The sequence below is a fragment of the Diplotaxodon limnothrissa genome, linkage group LG17 (genome assembly GCF_057381915.1).
Source record: "Diplotaxodon limnothrissa isolate DT_005_m linkage group LG17, D_limnothrissa_male_GT1.1, whole genome shotgun sequence".
Classification (NCBI taxonomy): Eukaryota; Metazoa; Chordata; class Actinopteri; order Cichliformes; family Cichlidae; genus Diplotaxodon; species Diplotaxodon limnothrissa.
Genome location: NC_140612.1, coordinates 16,473,285 through 16,492,172, shown reverse-complemented (window position 1 = coordinate 16,492,172; position 18,888 = coordinate 16,473,285). Strand labels below are relative to the sequence as shown.

Below are 18,888 nucleotides of genomic sequence, written 5' to 3'. Positions count from 1 at the left end.
CGACACCGCCACCTGCTGGCCACAGTGGAAACAGAACACAGCGACCCACACGGTGATAGTGTGATACATTTAATTTAGTTTAGTTATAATGATAGAAATTGCTTCCAGGTAGGTAAGTCCTACCTTGAGTAATCTTGAAGAATCTTGAATAATCAGGCCCCGTTTTGTCTTAAAGACCTTATAGTATGGTAAGGACTCCAATACAGCTCTCAGACTTACTTGTCATTCCAAGAGTGTTTAAAAGCAGAATGGGAGGGAGAGCCTTCAGTTTTCAGTGCCCTCTTCTATGGAACCATCTCCCAGTTTGCGTTCAGGAGACAGACACGATCTGCTTTTAAGATTAGGCTTAAAACGCTCTTTTGTGCATATACAGGGAGTGCAGAATTATTAGGCAAGTTTTATTTTTGAGGAATAATTTTATTATTGAACAACAACCATGTTCTCAATGAACCCAAAAAACTCATTAATATCAAAGCTGAATGTTTTTGGAAGTAGTTTTTAGTTTGTTTTTAGTTTTAGCTATTTTAGGGGGATATCTGTGTGTGCAGGTGACTATTACTGTGCATAATTATTAGGCAACTTAACAAAAAACAAATATATACCCATTTCAATTATTTTACCAGTGAAACCAATATAACATCTCCACATTCACAAATATACATTTCTGACATTCAAAAACAAAACAAAAACAAATCAGCGACCAATATAGCCACCTGTCTTTGCAAGGACACTCAAAAGCCTGCCATCCATGGATTCTGTCAGTGTTTTGATCTGTTCACCATCAACATTGCGTGCAGCAGCAACCACAGCCTCCCAGACACTGTTCAGAGAGGTGTACTGTTTTCCCTCCTTGTAAATCTCACATTTGATGATGGACCACAGGTTCTCAATGGGGTTCAGATCAGGTGAACAAGGTGGCCATGTCATTAGTTTTTCTTCTTTTATACCCTTTCTTGCCAGCCACGCTGTGGAGTACTTGGACACGTGTGATGGAGCATTGTCCTGCATGAAAATCATGTTTTTCTTGAAGGATGCAGACTTCTTCCTGTACCACTGCTTGAAGAAGGTGTCTTCCAGAAACTGGCAGTAGGACTGGGAGTTGAGCTTGACTCCATCCTCAACCCGAAAAGGCCCCACAAGCTCATCTTTGATGATACCAGCCCAAACCAGTACTCCACCGCCACCTTGCTGGCGTCTGAGTCGGACTGGAGCTCTCTGCCCTTTACCAATCCAGCCACGGGCCCATCCATCTGGCCCATCAAGACTCACTCTCATTTCATCAGTCCATAAAACCTTAGAAAAATCAGTCTTGAGATATTTCTTGGCCCAGTCTTGACGTTTCAGCTTGTGTGTCTTGTTCAGTGGTGGTCGTCTTTCAGCCTTTCTTACCTTGGCCATGTCTCTGAGTATTGCACACCTTGTGCTTTTGGGCACTCCAGTGATGTTGCAGCTCTGAAATATGGCCAAACTGGTGGCAAGTGGCATCTTGGCAGCTGCACGCTTGACTTTTCTCAGTTCATGGGCAGTTATTTTGCGCCTTGGTTTTTCCACACGCTTCTTGCGACCCTGTTGACTATTTTGAATGAAACGCTTGATTGTTCGATGATCACGCTTCAGAAGCTTTGCAATGTTGAGACTGCTGCATCCCTCTGCAAGATATCTCACTATTTTTGACTTTTCTGAGTCTGTCAAGTCCTTCTTTTGACCCATTTTGCCAAAGGAAAGGACGTTGCCTAATAATTATGCACACCTGATATAGGGTGTTGATGTCATTAGACCACACCCCTTCTCATTACAGAGATGCACATCACCTAATATGCTTAATTGGTAGTAGGCTTTCGAGCCTATACAGCTTGGAGTAAGACAACATGCATGAAGAGGTGATGTGGACAAAATACTCATTTGCCTAATAATTCTGCACTCCCTGTAGAGTAGAAAAGAACCAGTCCATTTACCACCAATGGTTCTCCTCAGTTCTCAGACATCCAAAATAACCTTTTTACTTCCTTTGATGTGTGTTTTATGCTCTAAATCAACTCAAATCACTTTTATTGTCACATCACATGTGGAGGTACCCTGGTACAGTACATGTGAGTGAAATTCTTGTGTGCAAGCTTCACAAGCAACAGAGGTGTGCAAAAATACAATAACATAAGAACAAGCAAAATATAAGAATGGCTAAATCTGAGAGTCTATTGTAAATGCAGAGTGTGTTTACGAGAACTGCAATTTATAGCATGGTTTTATTTACACTTTACACAGTGTCACCACTTTTTTGGAAATGGGATGATCATTTCAAATTTCTCTTCAAAAGAGATCTTCACATTTGGAGGTCTGTTGGAGGTCCACTAATAAATCATTCTCATTATAATAACAGCAGATATGAATGAATGAACAAACACAGAGCCTGCTGGCTGAGTTTTAGAATAGCATGTTTATTAATGGTATATTTTTGCATAGGGAAACATACTCATTTCCAGAAATGACTTCATTAGAATCTGTCAATAGCAATGTCTAAATGTGGTTCTAAAGGTTGAATATCCCCCACAACAGATGAATAACATAAGGTCATAAACACTGGTTCAGACGGCTTTCACGCAAACATTATACATTCAAAGGGGATCAGACCGGTAAGTGCGAGACTTTAGTTTATGCCATGCAAAAATATATGACTGACAATAATTTCAGCTGAAAAACAAACAAAAAAACAAAAAATCCACATAGTAAAAAGTACTTAAAAGGCTCGGTAAAGCTGCCAAGAAACTACTTTCTGCTTGAAGCAGCAGCCCTTTCCACAGTAAATCTCGAGGTCAGGATTAATGTCAGAACTTCAGCTTTCCAATATGGAATGGAATGGACTCAGCTCTATCCAGATGTTAAAACTGTGACCAAAGTACACAATAATGAACACAGAGGCGTTCCCATATCGCTGTAACAGGGGACCGCTCTCTGCTTCACTGCAGCGTTGTTATTTTTAGGTACCAGCGTACCTCAGTGTGCATCATGCATGCCCATTTTAAGTGATAAAAAGATTTTGTTGTTGTTATCACATGGCTAACTCAATTCCAACTATAGAGTTAATGTGAAAAGGACGACAGTCTATGTGAATTGCAGTCATGCAATAACTGATGACATGTTTTAATGCCTATGCCTTCTCTGATGTAAGGGATATATGTCTGGAAGCAAGCAAGCAGTTTTTTAATATAATATCTGGAAAAGTTATGATGGAAAAAAATGTTCAAATATGCATTCAAATATTCTCTGAGAAAAAAAACTTTCATTCATTACATACTATCTTGAGCACATGGAGTAAACTGTGCAGTAGCAATGTACTTTCAGTTACACAAACAAATCAATATGGCATCACTGTCAGGGGAAAACCTGCAGCTCTACAATCCCATTTTTAGTAACCAAGTGTGGTTTCCTGCTGTAAGTCTGAATTACAGGAAAGGTTTTCAAAGGCCATTAAAAAAATTAAAAAGCAAACATGCATTTCAAGTAACAGCAAAAAAAAGAAACACATATTGGAGTCACCAAATCAATGGAGTTGTTCCAGGAAACAGCAGCAGTAGGGTAGAGCATTGAATATCATTGATAGTTCATAGAAAAGAGCCCTCTGCAGTCCCTTTGTTCCTCATACAGCAAACAGTTCAACATCTGATCATCTGCAGCCGTGAAACTAAAAAACAGGAAGTACCACCTGCAGTACGACTGTTTGCTCAGAAACAGCTGTTCACAATACTGAACATGACCTGCTAATCACAATCATCGAGCAGTTTGGACTATGGTGTGATGCAGTGTAACATGAAATATATGGACACATACATTGATTATCAGAATTTGAACTATAATAACAGTGGCCGCCTAAACAGCACTTGTTTGTCTTTAAACCACAGAGTTTCAAAAAAATCTAGAGGGAACCAAGTCAACCCCACGCTCAGTTAACGCCAGTCTGTATCTGTGGCACAAAATAAATATGCATGTATTTACTGCACTGTGTGTTTGTGTGCGTGTTCGCGGGGGTGGGGTCTTACAAAAGACGGTGAAGCGAACTAGCTTGCAGGGGGAAATAGTAGACAGTGGGTGAAAGCAAATCACAGAGCTGATTACTACAACTGACACATTATTATAACTGCATAATAATGATAATACAGACCTCCATGCACTGACAGCACAGTGGATAAATCAACTGATACAGATGCTCCGTTTGTAATGTGGCATCACATTTGTGCTGCATTTATAATGTTTTTCACGCGTGACCTATAAAAGCTGAAAATAGAACACAGCTGTAGGCCCCGAACGTAGTACAGCATAACATGAAGTACCATAAACTGCAAAACCTCTGAACTTTAGTGTCCCCCAAAATGCACACTCAGTGTTATCTCTAGATTTCCTTCAACTCTTTGGTTTGTTGTATGGCTTGTTACTTCAGGACCTGCACCGGTGAGGGCAACGCTGTTTGTCACCAAACCATGTAGGGTCTGAAAACAACACCTACAGCTTACAAAATACCTCCAACAGTAAAGTGATAGGCACTGCTTATTGACATTGTTTTTGGTAGAACTTTTCAGTTGCTGCTGCCCTGCTGGTTTATTTGAATAGAGCGAGGAACTTGATGAGTTTGCATGTCTGTACACTTTCGGTAAGAGGACAGTGTCTGCATGAGAGCCTGAACTGGTGTGTCGCTTTCTTTAAAGTTGAATTTTATAGCAAAAAAAAAAGAAAGATCATAATATCAAGACACATCACATGCCAATTATGATTAATTAATAGCTGTAATTCTTGATCAATTTGATCTTGATTTCAGTATTTTATGATATGATGATTTGATTATGATAGACCTCTATTTAAAACATTGTGTAAACATGCTGCACAAGCTTGAAACGCTATCACCTTAACAGTACTGGGCATGTGTCTTCCACTCAGCAGAGTGAGTGTGTTACTTAGGCATCCTGTTGTCAGGTTTTCATTTGGTGGGAAACAGAAATGAAGACGCACATCAACAGTTCACACTGTTTCCTGACAGCATTGCATCCAAAATGTGGATTTTAAGTCACGTGCCAGTAAACTGTGCGTACATTCTTTCCACAGGTGAAGGTTTGCGTGAGTTTCTATCGTGGTCGTCAGCTGGAGGAGAAGGAACAACTCCAAAGCTTGTACAGTTTTTTGTAAACCACTTGCACATTTTGCATGGGCATTTTTGGCTGTAATGTTTGTTAAAAATGTATTTGAAACTTTTAAAGCAACTAAATCTAAAAGCAAGTTCTATATTTCCTATACGCGTGAGGAAAAAACATGTTTGCAAATAGTGGGCCTCATCACAACTTAACCGCAATCAGACCCATCATAGGTTAATACTCTGCTTCATCGTTTTAACATTAAGTAAAGTACATAAAGATTTGGTAACCGTACAAGCAACACAGTCTGTCTTCATACAGTTTTGGATATATCACCATAGTCAGGTTACTAGATATCATTCAAGCCAAAATACATGTTATTTAAGGTTTATAATCACAGCCACTATCAAAGTCCATATAAAGCCCTGAATTAAAGCTTCTACCACTCAGCTTCGATCTATGATCTTGCAGCAACCATTACACTTTCCACTTTGGCTCATAATTTCTGATGGAACTCCCATCAGGAGGTCTCTGAGGATCCTCTGATTTGCTAAAGTTGTACACCTGACCAGGATTGGTGGGTTCTTGCTGTATTGCTACAAGTCTTAGGTCTGTGTGTGAAGAAACTAATACCTGAGGGCACGCCCTATAAGCTCCCATACCATCACCATCCTCAGCGGGTAAAAGTGTTTGTGCAACTGATGTGCAATAAAATGACCAGATATTGCTCTTTTCTAACTTGCTAGAGCGTCACGGTGCTGCCATTCTCTCTCTGTCAGTGTTTGCCCTATTATGGATGACGTGTCAGTGGTGAAGACCTTTATTTTTGAAGCAGCGATGGACCAGTATAGTCCAAGACTGAATGCTTTTTTAAGCCCTATTTCGTTTAATTTTCACCAAAATATTTGGATAAATTATTCCTTGTTTTTCTATGTATACCATTTCTGCACACAAGTACTTGACCTAAATATTTTTAACTGTTGACTCAACCTTCATTGACGCTTGCAAAAATAAGGCCATATTCTTATAAGTGTGGTGCTACAGTAAGAAGAAGCATTTCATTAGTCAAGCCCAATGAGTAATTTCAAACAGCTCGATCCTATAAAAAAGTTTCAATATTTCAGGACATAATTTATGTATTACAAAAACATTGCTACATGTGACATCACTGTCAACATTTCTTTATCACAATGACACATTTAGGAGATTGTGAAGTCTTAGCAGTTGTGCATTGTGTCATTTCACTTCAGTTGACGTCCAAACCAAACAGCTTTGTTGTCCACATTTTTCTCTAAGAGACACAATTTTCCCCATTTCATGGTTTCCACTTACTGTATAAGACAGCCACAAATGATTTAAACATTCTATACATCTTGATAACTAATAAGTGCATTTTGTATATATTTTTATACACACTGATGTGTTTAAAACTATAATTCTAAAGCAAAGTAATAATAACCCAAGGAAAACCTAAAAATAACCTAAAGCGAAGATGAGTAAAAATAATGTTAACTCAAAGTTATTTATGGCCTTTTATCACATGCTGAGTAACAGGATCGTCATATAGGCAATTGGACGGTGTTCTCATCACCAGTCATAAAGCTGCAAAGCCCTGAAATCTAAACCTGTACATGTTTAACATGCTTCCATTACATGGCAACCATACGTGGCCATACTAGCTAAAGCCCAACAAGATTTTTCCCTGCAATAAGAACCTTTAAATGTGTCTATATGCATCTAACATGGGACAATAAAACGTTAAGTAGATAGAGCTGAGCAGTGCCTCTGAAAATGGCTTTTGTTTGTATTGCGAACATTTAGGCAGGACTTACCACCAGACTTGACTTTCTCAACCCATGTTTTAGCCTCTGCAAAGTGTATTTTCAAATCAAAGCTTCCATCCATATTTAACCACGCCCAGAAAAAACATTTTACTACAACACAACGGTGTCCACATTTTCATATAACACATATCTAAGCAAATATCAAACAATGTGTGCATGTGACTTTACACATAGCAACACCAATAATGTTCACTTACATTAGCCCACAGACACCTCAGCCTACACGCCAGCCTTAAACAGCACAGCCACTGAATCCAATCAGCTATATGAGTGCAGGCAACACCTGAGTATCTCAGATAACACCAGAAAAATCCACAGAGTCTAAAGGAACTGGGAAAATACTGGGAACTGCAGTCTTTTCCATGTGTTCACGTGTTTTTGTTGCAATAAATCAAGCATGGGACCTAAATGATATATATGACAGCAGGTGTATATACTTGGAGGCTGGATCACAGTCTACAGTTCTCACACTTAGGCCTCAGTCACACCAGCCTAGAGACCTGTCAACTTCTGGGAACCTTCCAGTGAAAAATGAATATTTCCCAACCAGATGGCGAGTGGTTGCTGGGTGAAATTGCTCACACAGATGGTGCTGCATCAAAAACTTCCTTGTGATTGCTTTAGATGCTAGCAGACTGCCACAGTAGTTTGCATGGAAGATGCCAAGTTGTCTCTAAACACTACACCCGCAAGAGCAAAACTTGCTATGCAAAGTGAAAAGACAGGACATTAGCCTTCAAAGTAAAAGTCAAGCCTCACTGCTTCAGCCAACCAGCTGTAAAAGGCAAAACTTTTAGTTGGACGGCACAGGTTGTCCATTTCCGGTTTGTGTGGCACTTTTCACTACCACTCGGAGTAGCCGAGGACACGTTTTTCTCATGTGTAGTTGCCAGATGGTAGTCAACTGATCTCCAGGCCTGCGTCACTGGGGCCATACAGACCAAGTTCACACTTTCAGTAGGTCATGATATAACAGCTGAGCTACCTTAATTGCAACCAAATGTATATTATTTAGGGAACAAAGTTGTTTTCTTCATACGACAGTAAAAAGCATATTTCCGCAAAGTTTCACACACTTCCTTTCACACTGTAAAAATTGCTCTATCTTTAGGATAACAGAGTAGATGATAAACAGCTAGTGGAAGCTTTCATAGAGCTTAGCCGTAAGTTACTATCTCAGGTGGCGCACCACCACAACCAAAAAATGTGCACTTGCTACACTGGTTAATGTCGAGTAATCACACATGCAGCTTTTTTGTACCGTGAAACATATGATCATGTTTCCATAAAATATTACTGTTCTTTAACTAAAGGCAAGGCACATAATGTGTTTTACGAAATATCGTGCAAAAGTTTAACAACAGAGCTATTATTAAATTCAAAGAAACATATAGCCTTCCATCCACTTCCCTCTGATGTAGTCTGCAGAACAGAGGGAGGAAAAGAAGGATGAGGAAGAGCAAGACAGAGATGGAGAGGTATTATCAAGTTGAGCCATGCATTGGTTAGGTCAGCACAGCGACCAGGACAGCACCATGCAATATACATCAGCTTTAAGACAACTTTAACTGAACCTTAAACTAAAATCCAGTTCATATCAACACTTTCTGTCCATGTCATTGATCCCTTGTAGGCACTAAATTAACTTAGCTATAGCCCCCAAACCGTGGGAAAGAAAAAGGAAATGCACCGACATCTCTGTTCTAATGCAAGGTAAAGTACATTTTAGGTGTGGCCTGACAGAAAACAGACAAGATCAAATCAAATTTCAAGATATAAGATTCAAATTATATGGGGACACGTCCAAGTAAGATTCCTTAGAAATTGATCATTCATGCCCATTCCCATAGTAACTCACACAAGCATTTATAAATGTAAAGACAACAGGAGGCAGGAGAAACAGAAGGAAAATGTTAAAATGGAATTTCTGTTTTTTGTCCGAATTGCTGTACAAACACACGCGTGAAGCCTGTCCATATCTGTGAACTGCTGTCTTTTTCTGCTGCTTGGTGCATTTTGGTGCAAGGCGTTTGCATGATCCCACAGATGTTTGCTTCCAGTGCAAAGTAATATCTTGCATGATCAAAACTGTAAATATCACTGGAAATCCTGGGTCCAATATTTCCAGTGACTATACCACCTGCTTTGCTAACAGTTCACTGGAAGCCCAGTGAAGCAATTTTCTATCTTCTTCAGCTGTTGAACTTCAGCACATTCTCTTTAAAGCCTCTGCTTTAACTTGAGCAGGTCTGAGCATAAACCCTTTTAAATACACAGCGCCACAAGCTTAGGGGTTCAGAATTAATCACGTAAACAAAGCTTCCTCACGCAAAAAAGTCAGTCATGAAGTTCCATTAGATTCTGTACTGGGACCAGTACCTACATTATATATGCTTCCTTTACGGACTATTATTAGAACACACTGCAAACATTTATTTTATCTACTGAGCCAGTTTTAGTGCTGTTGAGCCACATGACAAATTCAAATGGCTAAATGGTGCTGGGGCACATGCACTTCTCCTCCCCTTTTTTTCACTGTATTATATCCTAATGTTTACCTTACCATATAAAGACAAAACTGTTGTCGTAAACTGGTGCTATGTGAATATTATAGAATTGAATCATTGTCCTGCTGAATGATAAAATGTCCTCGGGTAAGTTTTCCATAGAACGTGGAAACAAAGCTCTGCAAGATTCTGTTTTCTTTTCTGAGAACAGAAAGTGTTCAGACCTACATCCTAGGGAGCATTGGGTTTCCTAGTTAAAGCTGAAAATATATGGCTCTCTGAACCAATATCCATTTTATTATTTCGCATTGAAGGTGCTGAAGCATAGGACTTGAAGAAAACTGTCATTGGTCAGACCACAGCAGTGGGGACACTTTAAAAAAAAACTTTCTTCCAATAAGAATATTTGTTTCCAAGGAGATGGAGACAAATGTGGGTCATGAAAACAGCCTACAACAACTACACCAAGGAACAATGTCTGGAGTTTTCTCTTACTCTCTGTGCACAGAAAGCAAGTGGAAAAAACTGACGGACTGCAGAAACAATCCAGCAGAAAATTTCCTGTGAATAATACAGGTTACTCGGAAACTCTTCTCGTGTGGTATCCAATCAGATTGCACTATCAAAAACACATTTTTACATCGTTACATCCACGGAAAAATAACAAGTGTTTAGGAAACTGCTTTAGACTCACCAGTTCTTAGAAATAAATTATGGCACAGACTATAATGTATTACTTCTTAAAAATCTTGACATTGTCAACATGTAACATTATCTTACACAAATGACATTGTGTAAGATTTACCAAAGGGCCATGGTGCACATGTCTACTACAGTTTCTTTTAGAGTTTACAATGAATTTTATTTGCCAGAACCGATGATGTTTAAGGTGCATTCAAGAATCTGATCCTCATTTTATTCCTTCTTTCATCGTTATGTTTTTTCACCTTTTTAAATGTTTCTGAAGATTTCAGTCAATGTTAAAATGTAGCTTGCAAGCCTTTCAGTAGACCACTATAGAAATGTATTTGATAACTGAAGCTGTGAAACGTCAGCGATAACAGAACACTGCTTTGCCTCGCAAGCAATAATGCAAACTCTATATCAACATTTACACAGAAAACCAAGGGCTCGACCTACCTTAAAATGCTTAATTTGTTGATGTTGGCACTTCAAACTGGAAAACAACTCTAGCACCGTTCTTCTGTTCACCTGTGTCGCCCAGCCCAGTCCCAAATCAAACCCTACTGCTGCTGTTCCATCACACGTTGTTCAGATTGGGTTGGGGTTGAACTACACAGAGCAGAACTTGTCAGGGACCACCACTTATTCTACAGCTAGACGACACACCCAGATTTTGTCCACAGTTCAAGTCATATATGCATAACATGCTCATCAGCATCAACACCTTCATCAAAAACAAAAAACAGTCTGCTAAACCTCCAGCTTGGCAACATACCACATCATAACTTTTGAAAGAAACGTATTTTACTGTAATCATAGTGCAGCACCTGCTTTATCTCTTTCTAACCCACCCACACACAAACACAGATCCTGTCATTTTGAGACAAACAGAAACTACAGGACATCTCTTCAAAGCAGGAATGAGTGTGGAAATGCAGGAACCATCACATTCTCATACACAATCATCTACAGACACACACGCACACTACATTACACAACCAGGCTACAGTTCAGCCACATTCAGCAGCCAATGTACTGCTGGCTGTGCTGCCACATCATCCAGGTATGTGTTTGCCTTTTGATAATTCTACTGAGGAAGTCACGTCAATGTCAAACACTGTACGTTTGGAACTGAGGTCATGGCCCACTCATGCACTCTAACATGGCATAGTAAAACTGGGCCTTGCTCCACACTTGCTTTCAGCTGTAGCATTGTGTGCTGTGGAGGAGGAGGCATGAATATAGCTCTTATATTCCACTATTACTCGTTGTTTTCTACCAAAGAGCACAATCAAACAGTCTTACAAACATGAGCCTTGCAAAGCAACTAAATAATTTCAGGTGGATGATTGTCAATAAAAAAGATGAAGCCTCTGTGTTTTGTTGGGAAGAGTGAAAGAAACTGCGCTATTCAGCTTGTAATTTTCTTCAGACGTATCAATGACATACTTAAAAAGTGCAAATAAACATTAAATATTAACAACCTCTTCTGGTCGGTTCAGAAATTAAAGGAGGCTTATTTGCATATATTATAAGCAGCACCTGCAGCGGAGAGTGGGGCATTTTAAGTGTTGAGGGAGGGATGAGGTCTATATAGGCCTTGTAGTTGACTTAGTGTCGAGATCCAGGGTACAGGGGTCAAGGCTGACATCCATCCCAGGGAAACAGGACTCATCCTGGGGACACAGTTAAGTTTCAGGCTTCTGAGAATCTGATGTGTTGATGCCTGGTTCTGGTCTGTAGTTCATTTGGACCAATGAAACCTCTGCATTAAGTCGTTACTTTTCTTTGAAAATATGCCATTTGTGACAAACATGTAATGTCATAAAGCATAGTTCATTCTGGGGATATAAAACGGCTGAGAGAGCCCAGCATCCTTCTTCCATCCAGGACGTCTCTTTACACATATATAAATATATTGCAACGTATATTTATATATATGTATGACCAGAGGTTAATACATTTTTCCTCTGGAAATGTCTTCACAACATGATTTTTCCCCCCCAGAAGTTTACTGTCATGACAATCACGTTTCCTCCAAAGTTCCCTCAGTTGCCCAAATACCAAGACTGGAAAGGAGACAGACACACAATTAAAACACAAATACAACGACTCAGCTTAGAAATGTACAAAGTCAGAGTTCCTCTCACACACAAGTATAATCCAGGACTTTCTTGATCATGTTGAACTAAACACTGCTACTGAAAATATTTATGTGCAGTATTAGGGAGACGTTTGCCAGCAGCAGCTACAACTCAACCTTTGAAACTTCCATTTGGGAATACACGACACAGAACTAAAAATACCAGAATTTTCCAGATATTGAACAGTGAAATCTCTAAATTTCTGACCTGCGCTTGGTAGAGTCCACCTGGGTCTCGAGGGGTGACTCCCACGAAGGATGATCGATTAGCTGGAGGGGTCCCCGGGGCAGAGTATGCTGAGGGTTAACAACAACAACTCTGCTCACTGTAGAATATTTGGCTGAATTAAGTTTGCTTATTGTTCGTCTTTCCCTTCAGAATTATCTGAGAAATTGATGTGAACTGGGCAGAGTATTGCCCATCTCCTCTTTACTCTATATTCTATAAATATATTATATTTATTCTGTCTGTATTGCAGGTTGGAAGTTGGAATAAAACCCCAAACTCCACAAATGTCGCCCAGCTTAGATCTGGGCTTTAAGTGTCCACTGTATATGAAATACAACTGACACACATTTAAATGTTTACACAGAAATGAGCAGAAAGGTAACAGCAATGTAAACAAAATATTCAATTAACTGCTAACTAACAACGACATTGTAACAACACTGTCTTTATCAGGTATTAACATCAGTCCACCTCCTGCGTCTGGACCTGCCAGTCTATTCTCATACCTCTTTTTACAAGAAAGTGCAAATGGGTCACCTGCTCAACCAAGTGAGTGCAGAAAGCAGTATCTCAAAAGGCAGAGTTAATTCTTTTCATATTGTGTTTGAATGATAATGACCATCTCCTAACAGTGTCGTTTTTGAAAAACATTTTCCACTTTTAATGTATGTAGTTGATCTGAATAACAGTATGGCATCAGATTTCTGTCAGAAATCACAAACTTGACAAAATATGAGAAAATTCTAATATCGTGCATTGAACATGGAAGTGTACACAGCAGCTTCCACTGAACTGTTTTATTCTGGGCAGCATATTAATATTTGCTTATACTTTGGAAAATCAAATTTGCAGCGTTTACTAATAACTTTTATTTGACCAGCTTGATACTGAAGATATACTGGAAGTTATTTGATTTTATGGAACAGATCATTAGTTGCTCTACTTGTCACTGATGCTCTAAGCCTCATTTTCACCGGTATTCACTGAAATGTTTTGTACAAACTGTATATATATGTATATATTATCTGTATATATAGTAGATTATTTATGACCACTTACTGGGTGATGTGGGGGAGTTTGCTCCTGCATCAGAGGACGTGGTAGTAGCTTTTGACTCTGTAGGAAGGGTCGGCCTAGAAAGGGAGGATGGGGGACTCGCCAGAGAGGGTGCAGGTCCAGGGGGTGCCAACATTTGTGACGAGATGTAGTGACTGGGCACTTTGACCTGGTTACTTCCATTCAGCTGGAATATTTTGGAAATATGAATTTTGTTCATTAAAGAAGCATTAAACCCACAGTAATATGAAATATGCTAGTGTTATGGACAGAGGTGATGTCATGTGCCCCTGAGGGGTTTCTCCTTAGGGTGGAGACTGGAACTCACAGGAAGTGGTCTAATTTATACATTGCACTGTGGATATCCAGTGTGGAATAAAAAATTAGATGCGATTTCCTCTTTCTTTTGGTTGCTGCCTTTACGGGTCGCTACAACAGATCATCTGCGTCCATCTCACCCTATCCCAGCATCCTCCTTGGTCACACAAGCCCTCTACATGTGCTCCTTTATTACATCCATGAATCTTCTGAGGTCTTCCTCTTTTCCTCCTGCCTCTCAGCTCCATCTTCATCATCATCCTCTGTCTGATATATCCGCACTCGCTCTCCTGCACATGTCCAAACTATCTCAGCCTCTCTGGCTGTCCTTCTGATGTCCTCATTTCTAACCTTCTATATTTCTACACCTTGCATGTTCACCTTTCCTCCTGTCTCCCTCTAATTCACGCACACATATCCTGACTTGCTTCTACCTTCACCGCTCCACATTCAGGGTTTTTTTTTATGTAAAAAAAAGTACTTGCTGCATCAAAGTTCTTCTCTTTGTGTCTTTTTTTACTTTTATGTTTATACATGTGGAGATATTGTCACTCTCCATCTATAGACAGGGGTGCGCATGTGCGCATGCGCTGTCAAAATAAAAGATGCACACCAGATGAGAAGTTGCAATGCGCATTTGTGTACATAAGATTTTCTGGCTTCAAACAAATGCCAGCTCACCTCCTGCAACCACTTTTCCGAGAATACGCGCTTCTTTTGCGGTTCGGACTCCTTCTGACATTTCTTTGGAGGTGGAGGAACACCAAAGTAATTGCTTAAAGGAGCTTCTTCGACATCTTTAGAGTTCTAAACAAACGTCTGTCCTCCTCCAGAAAATCTTATGTACGCAAACGCGCGTTGCAACTTCTTATCTGGCGCACGTCTTTTATTTTGACAGCACATGTGCATCTGCGGACCACTTATGTGCAGCCCTGTCTATAGTTACAAAGTGCTGCAGGTCTGGAGGAACTGCTAATATGGTGATTGAATTGGTTGCACAAGAAATATCTGTCTTCAAAAACATTTGTACTTATTTTTGCAGCATACATGTAATACTAGCTTGAGGTGCAATGGAGAAAGGGAATAGTGTGTTGGCTTGTGTTGACTAGATGTACTCACTGAGCTAGGGGTTTGATTGGCAGGGTCACAGGCTAATGAAACCAGATCCTTTAGAGGGTCTTGGGCAAGATGAGGAGGATAACGGATCGCTCCATGGGGGAAGTAGGAGGAAGATGGGAAATGAAGAGATGAGGAGGGATGTGGACTCCGGGACAGACCTGAGAAAAAAAATGACATGTTGTTCTGTGCATCCTTTAAGTAAATAACAAATTAACATATAACATTAACATTAACACACACACACACATATATGTGTGTGTGTGTGTGTGTGTGTGTGCGTGTGTGTGTGTGTGTGTGTGTGTGTGTGTGTGTGTGTGTGTGTGTGTGCTACTGACCACTGTGAACAGCTATAACAGGCCGGTGGTGCTGAGTAAAGGAACCCATTCTTGGTGAGTCTTCCTGGGGAGAAGGACTGTCCAGTTCTGCCTTCTTCACCGGGGGAGACAGCCCTAAATGAATCCCACAACACACAGACACACACACAGACACGCACGCACACACACAAAAGCACCCAAAATTTTCTGTCATTTGTACTTATGTTAGTTTCTCTAGAAATTGGTCTTAAAATAATATAATATATAATCATGAAGCACACGATCCTGACTCAGCAGAAACCAGTTGTGTACTAGACCACAGGTATTTGTATGGCTTATAATGGAAAGGTTTTCCAACTGTTTCCCTTTGTGCTGATGTTGCATTTTAAAACGTTTTGTGGCACCTAACCAAAAAAGTAAGACATTGTATGTAAGTGATACTCAGCTCCATCAAATTAGAATCAGAATTTCCAGGTTAGGCGCCGGTGATTAGAACTTTGTTAGAGTGGCGTGAGGAACCTGTCATTCTTAAATGTCAGATGTGGTCTGCCGTTCTTCTTTGGTATTTGGAAAGTATAAGGCAAAGAGTGCAGGCATTGGTGCCCTTCCATGTGCATACGTGGGAAGCTGGAAATGAGAATAACAGTAAGAGCCCCTCCCAGAGCCCCCCAGAGTAGACAACGGTCACAGAATATGGACTGACTGAGTCACATAGCATAAATGTGGTGGGATGCAAAAGCTAAAGCAGATTAAAATGCACAGTTTTCAGTTTCAGTTTTCAGTTTTATTCGTCATATGCAAGTTAGCACAGGGTCAACATTACAATGAAATGTGTTTGACGAGCAGCAGTCACTCAGCAGCATGATACAGTAGAAGAAAATATAATAAAATATAATAAAATAAATAAAATAAAATAAAGTAATTAAAAAAATAGAAAAATAGTAAGGAGCAAAATATTAGAGAGACGTGGTAAAAGAGAAAAGATGACTGAATATATATGTATCTATAAATATAAATATATGTACACTAGTGATTAAATAAGAAAATCTTGAAAAGAAATATGACGGGAGGGCAGATGGGATATTGTACAGGAATGAGCAGCAGAAAATTACAGTATTGTACTTTTTAAATATAAATAGCAATAACAATAAAGTGGAGTGACCAGTGCAGATTAAACAGAGTACTTGTGAAGCTGCAGGTAGCTTCTGAGTGCGTCCTGTGGACTGTGTTGTATGTGTTTAAGTGTTGTGGTTGAGGTGTCGTATGGCTTGGTGGTAAAAACTGTTTTTAAGTCTTGTAGTCCGAGCAGACAGACTCCTGTAACGTCTGCCAGATGGTAACAAGGAGAACAGCTGATGTGCTGGGTGGCTGTGGTCCTTGATGATGCTGTGTGCTTTACGGAGGCATCGCTGGAGATAAATGTCCTGAATGGCAGGAAGCCTCGTGCCAGTGATGTGCTCTGCTGCCTTCACAACCCTCTGTAGTGATTTACGGCTGCTGGCAGAGCAGCTTCCGTACCAAACTGTGATGCAGCTCGTCAGCAAGCTCTCAATTGCACACCTGTAAAAATTTGAGGTGATGTTGGCGTTCATGCCAAACTTCCTCAGCCTCCTCAGGAAATAAAGCCGCTGGCGAGCTTTCCTGATAGCAGTGTCTGTGTGAAGGGTCCAGGAGAAGTCCTCTGTGATGTTGACTCCAAGGAACTTGAAGCTTCTGACCCTTTCGACCTTGACACCGTTGATGTGGCTGGGCTGGTGTTCTCTGACTGGTTGTTTCCGGTAGTCCACTATCATCTCTCTAGTTTTGCTGATGTTGAGAGTCAGGTTATTTTCCAGACACCACTCGTACAGTGCCATCACCTCCTCTCTATAGGCCGTCTCATCATTGTCTGTGATGAGGCCGATGATGGTTGTGTCATCCGCAAACTTGATGATGATGTTGGAGTCGTGTTTAGCAACACAGTCGTGTGTGAACAGGAAATATAGGAGGGGGCTAAGCACACAACCCTGTGGCGTACCTGTGTTTAGGATGAGTGATGAGGAGGTGTGCTTACCAACTTTCACCACCTGGGGCCTGTTTGTGAGGAAGCTTAGAATCCATCTGCAGATCGGTGTTCCCAGCCCAAGGTCGACGAGCTTCGTGGCAAGTTTTGAGGGGATGATGGTGTGAAATGCCGAGCTGTAGTCGATGAAGAGCATCCTTGCATATGTATTCCCTTTCTCCAGGTGAGTGAGGGTGGTGTGCGTTGCCAGGGCGATGGCATCCTCTGTGGCTCTGTTTGTCTGATAGGCAAACTGAAAAGGGTCCAGTGTGTCAGGGAGGAAGGAGCAGATGTGACTTTTGACCAGCCGCTCCAGGCACTTCATGATGACGGATGTCAGTGCAACAGGACGGTAGTCATTCAGACAGGAGACCACTGATTTTTTGGGAACGGGAATGATGGTGGATGCTTTGAGGGACGTGGGGACCACTGACTGCCTCAGGGAGAGGTTGAAGATGTTGGTGAACACCTCTGCCAGCTCGTCTGCACACACTCTGAGTAGCCGGCCTGGGATGCCGTCCGGTCCCGGAGCTTTGTAAGGATTGACCTTTTTAAAGGTCCATCTCACAGCTTCTGTTTTCAGAGTTAAAGTTGCAGCCTCACTGTCCTCCTGAGGGTAGAGGATTCTGACGCAGACAACAGATCTGTTGTCTGCGTCAAAACGAGCATAGAAGTTGTTAAGCTCGTCTGCAAGAGATGCAGTGGGCTGAACACTGACTGTGTTGTCCTTCTTGTAGTCAGTGATGCAGCGCGCCCTTCATTGCAATGTATAGAAGGTATCTGCTGAGCCAGCAGCTGATACAGGCTGCCTAAGCAAATCCTATTCTTATGCATAACAACTGTCCAGAATCTGTTCATGACCCTGCCTCTTGATAAAAATACTGATAAAATATATGAATTCATTATTATTTAATTATACTACTGACTAGCTAGTATCGTTTTGGTGAATAACAGGATTTTCCTACATGCTAATCTTAAATATAATAATCCAAATAAGTGCATCACAAGCTTTAGGGCCAGATTTAATAAACAGGGCAAATTAGCATCTGAGCACAATACCCAAATAGGTTAGTTTTAGTTAATAGATTTAGTTGTTAGTTTTGATGAATTAGCAGTAAATTGCACAAATGTACTAACACAAATGTTAGTACATTGGTTTACATACTTGATTTAAATATTCTCCTCACAGAAATAGATATACAACATAGTCAGTCGCATAAAAATCCCGCCTCTTGCATTCAATTATGTCACTGTGCTCTCTTCATAATTACCAACAATATTTTTTTAAATGCCAAAAACCCGTTTGTGATGGTGCAATGTATTAGTAAACCTGGCCCTAATCTGTTCAGCAGCATGACTGTAAATAGGAAAGTCGATATGGTAGTCTTACCTCCTTCCATGTCATCAGTCCAGTTCCTGGAGCTGCTGGCTGGTGAGGAAGGTGAATGGTAATACTCCCCACCTGGACTATCAGCCTCTTCCTCTATAGAGCCAGACTTATGACGTTTACTCCTGA

General features: G+C 40.5%; 1 protein-coding gene across 2 annotated transcripts in view; it reads right to left on the bottom strand.

Annotated features, from left to right (window-relative positions):
• Positions 1 to 2,434: 2,434 nt before the first annotated feature.
• Positions 2,435 to 18,888, bottom strand: part of nfic (nuclear factor I/C) — a 38,489-nt gene continuing 22,035 nt past the window's right edge. For both annotated transcript variants that reach the window (XM_085375392.1, XM_085375393.1), the window contains exons 8-13: positions 18,763 to 18,884; positions 15,353 to 15,466; positions 15,018 to 15,175; positions 13,584 to 13,767; positions 12,504 to 12,592; positions 2,435 to 12,221 (exon numbers count right to left, since the gene is read on the bottom strand). In XM_085375392.1, coding sequence (XP_085231518.1) covers positions 12,201 to 12,221; positions 12,504 to 12,592; positions 13,584 to 13,767; positions 15,018 to 15,175; positions 15,353 to 15,466; positions 18,763 to 18,884 — 688 coding nt within the window. In that variant the 3' untranslated portion in view covers positions 2,435 to 12,200. The remainder of the gene's footprint in view (positions 12,222 to 12,503; positions 12,593 to 13,583; positions 13,768 to 15,017; positions 15,176 to 15,352; positions 15,467 to 18,762; positions 18,885 to 18,888) is intronic.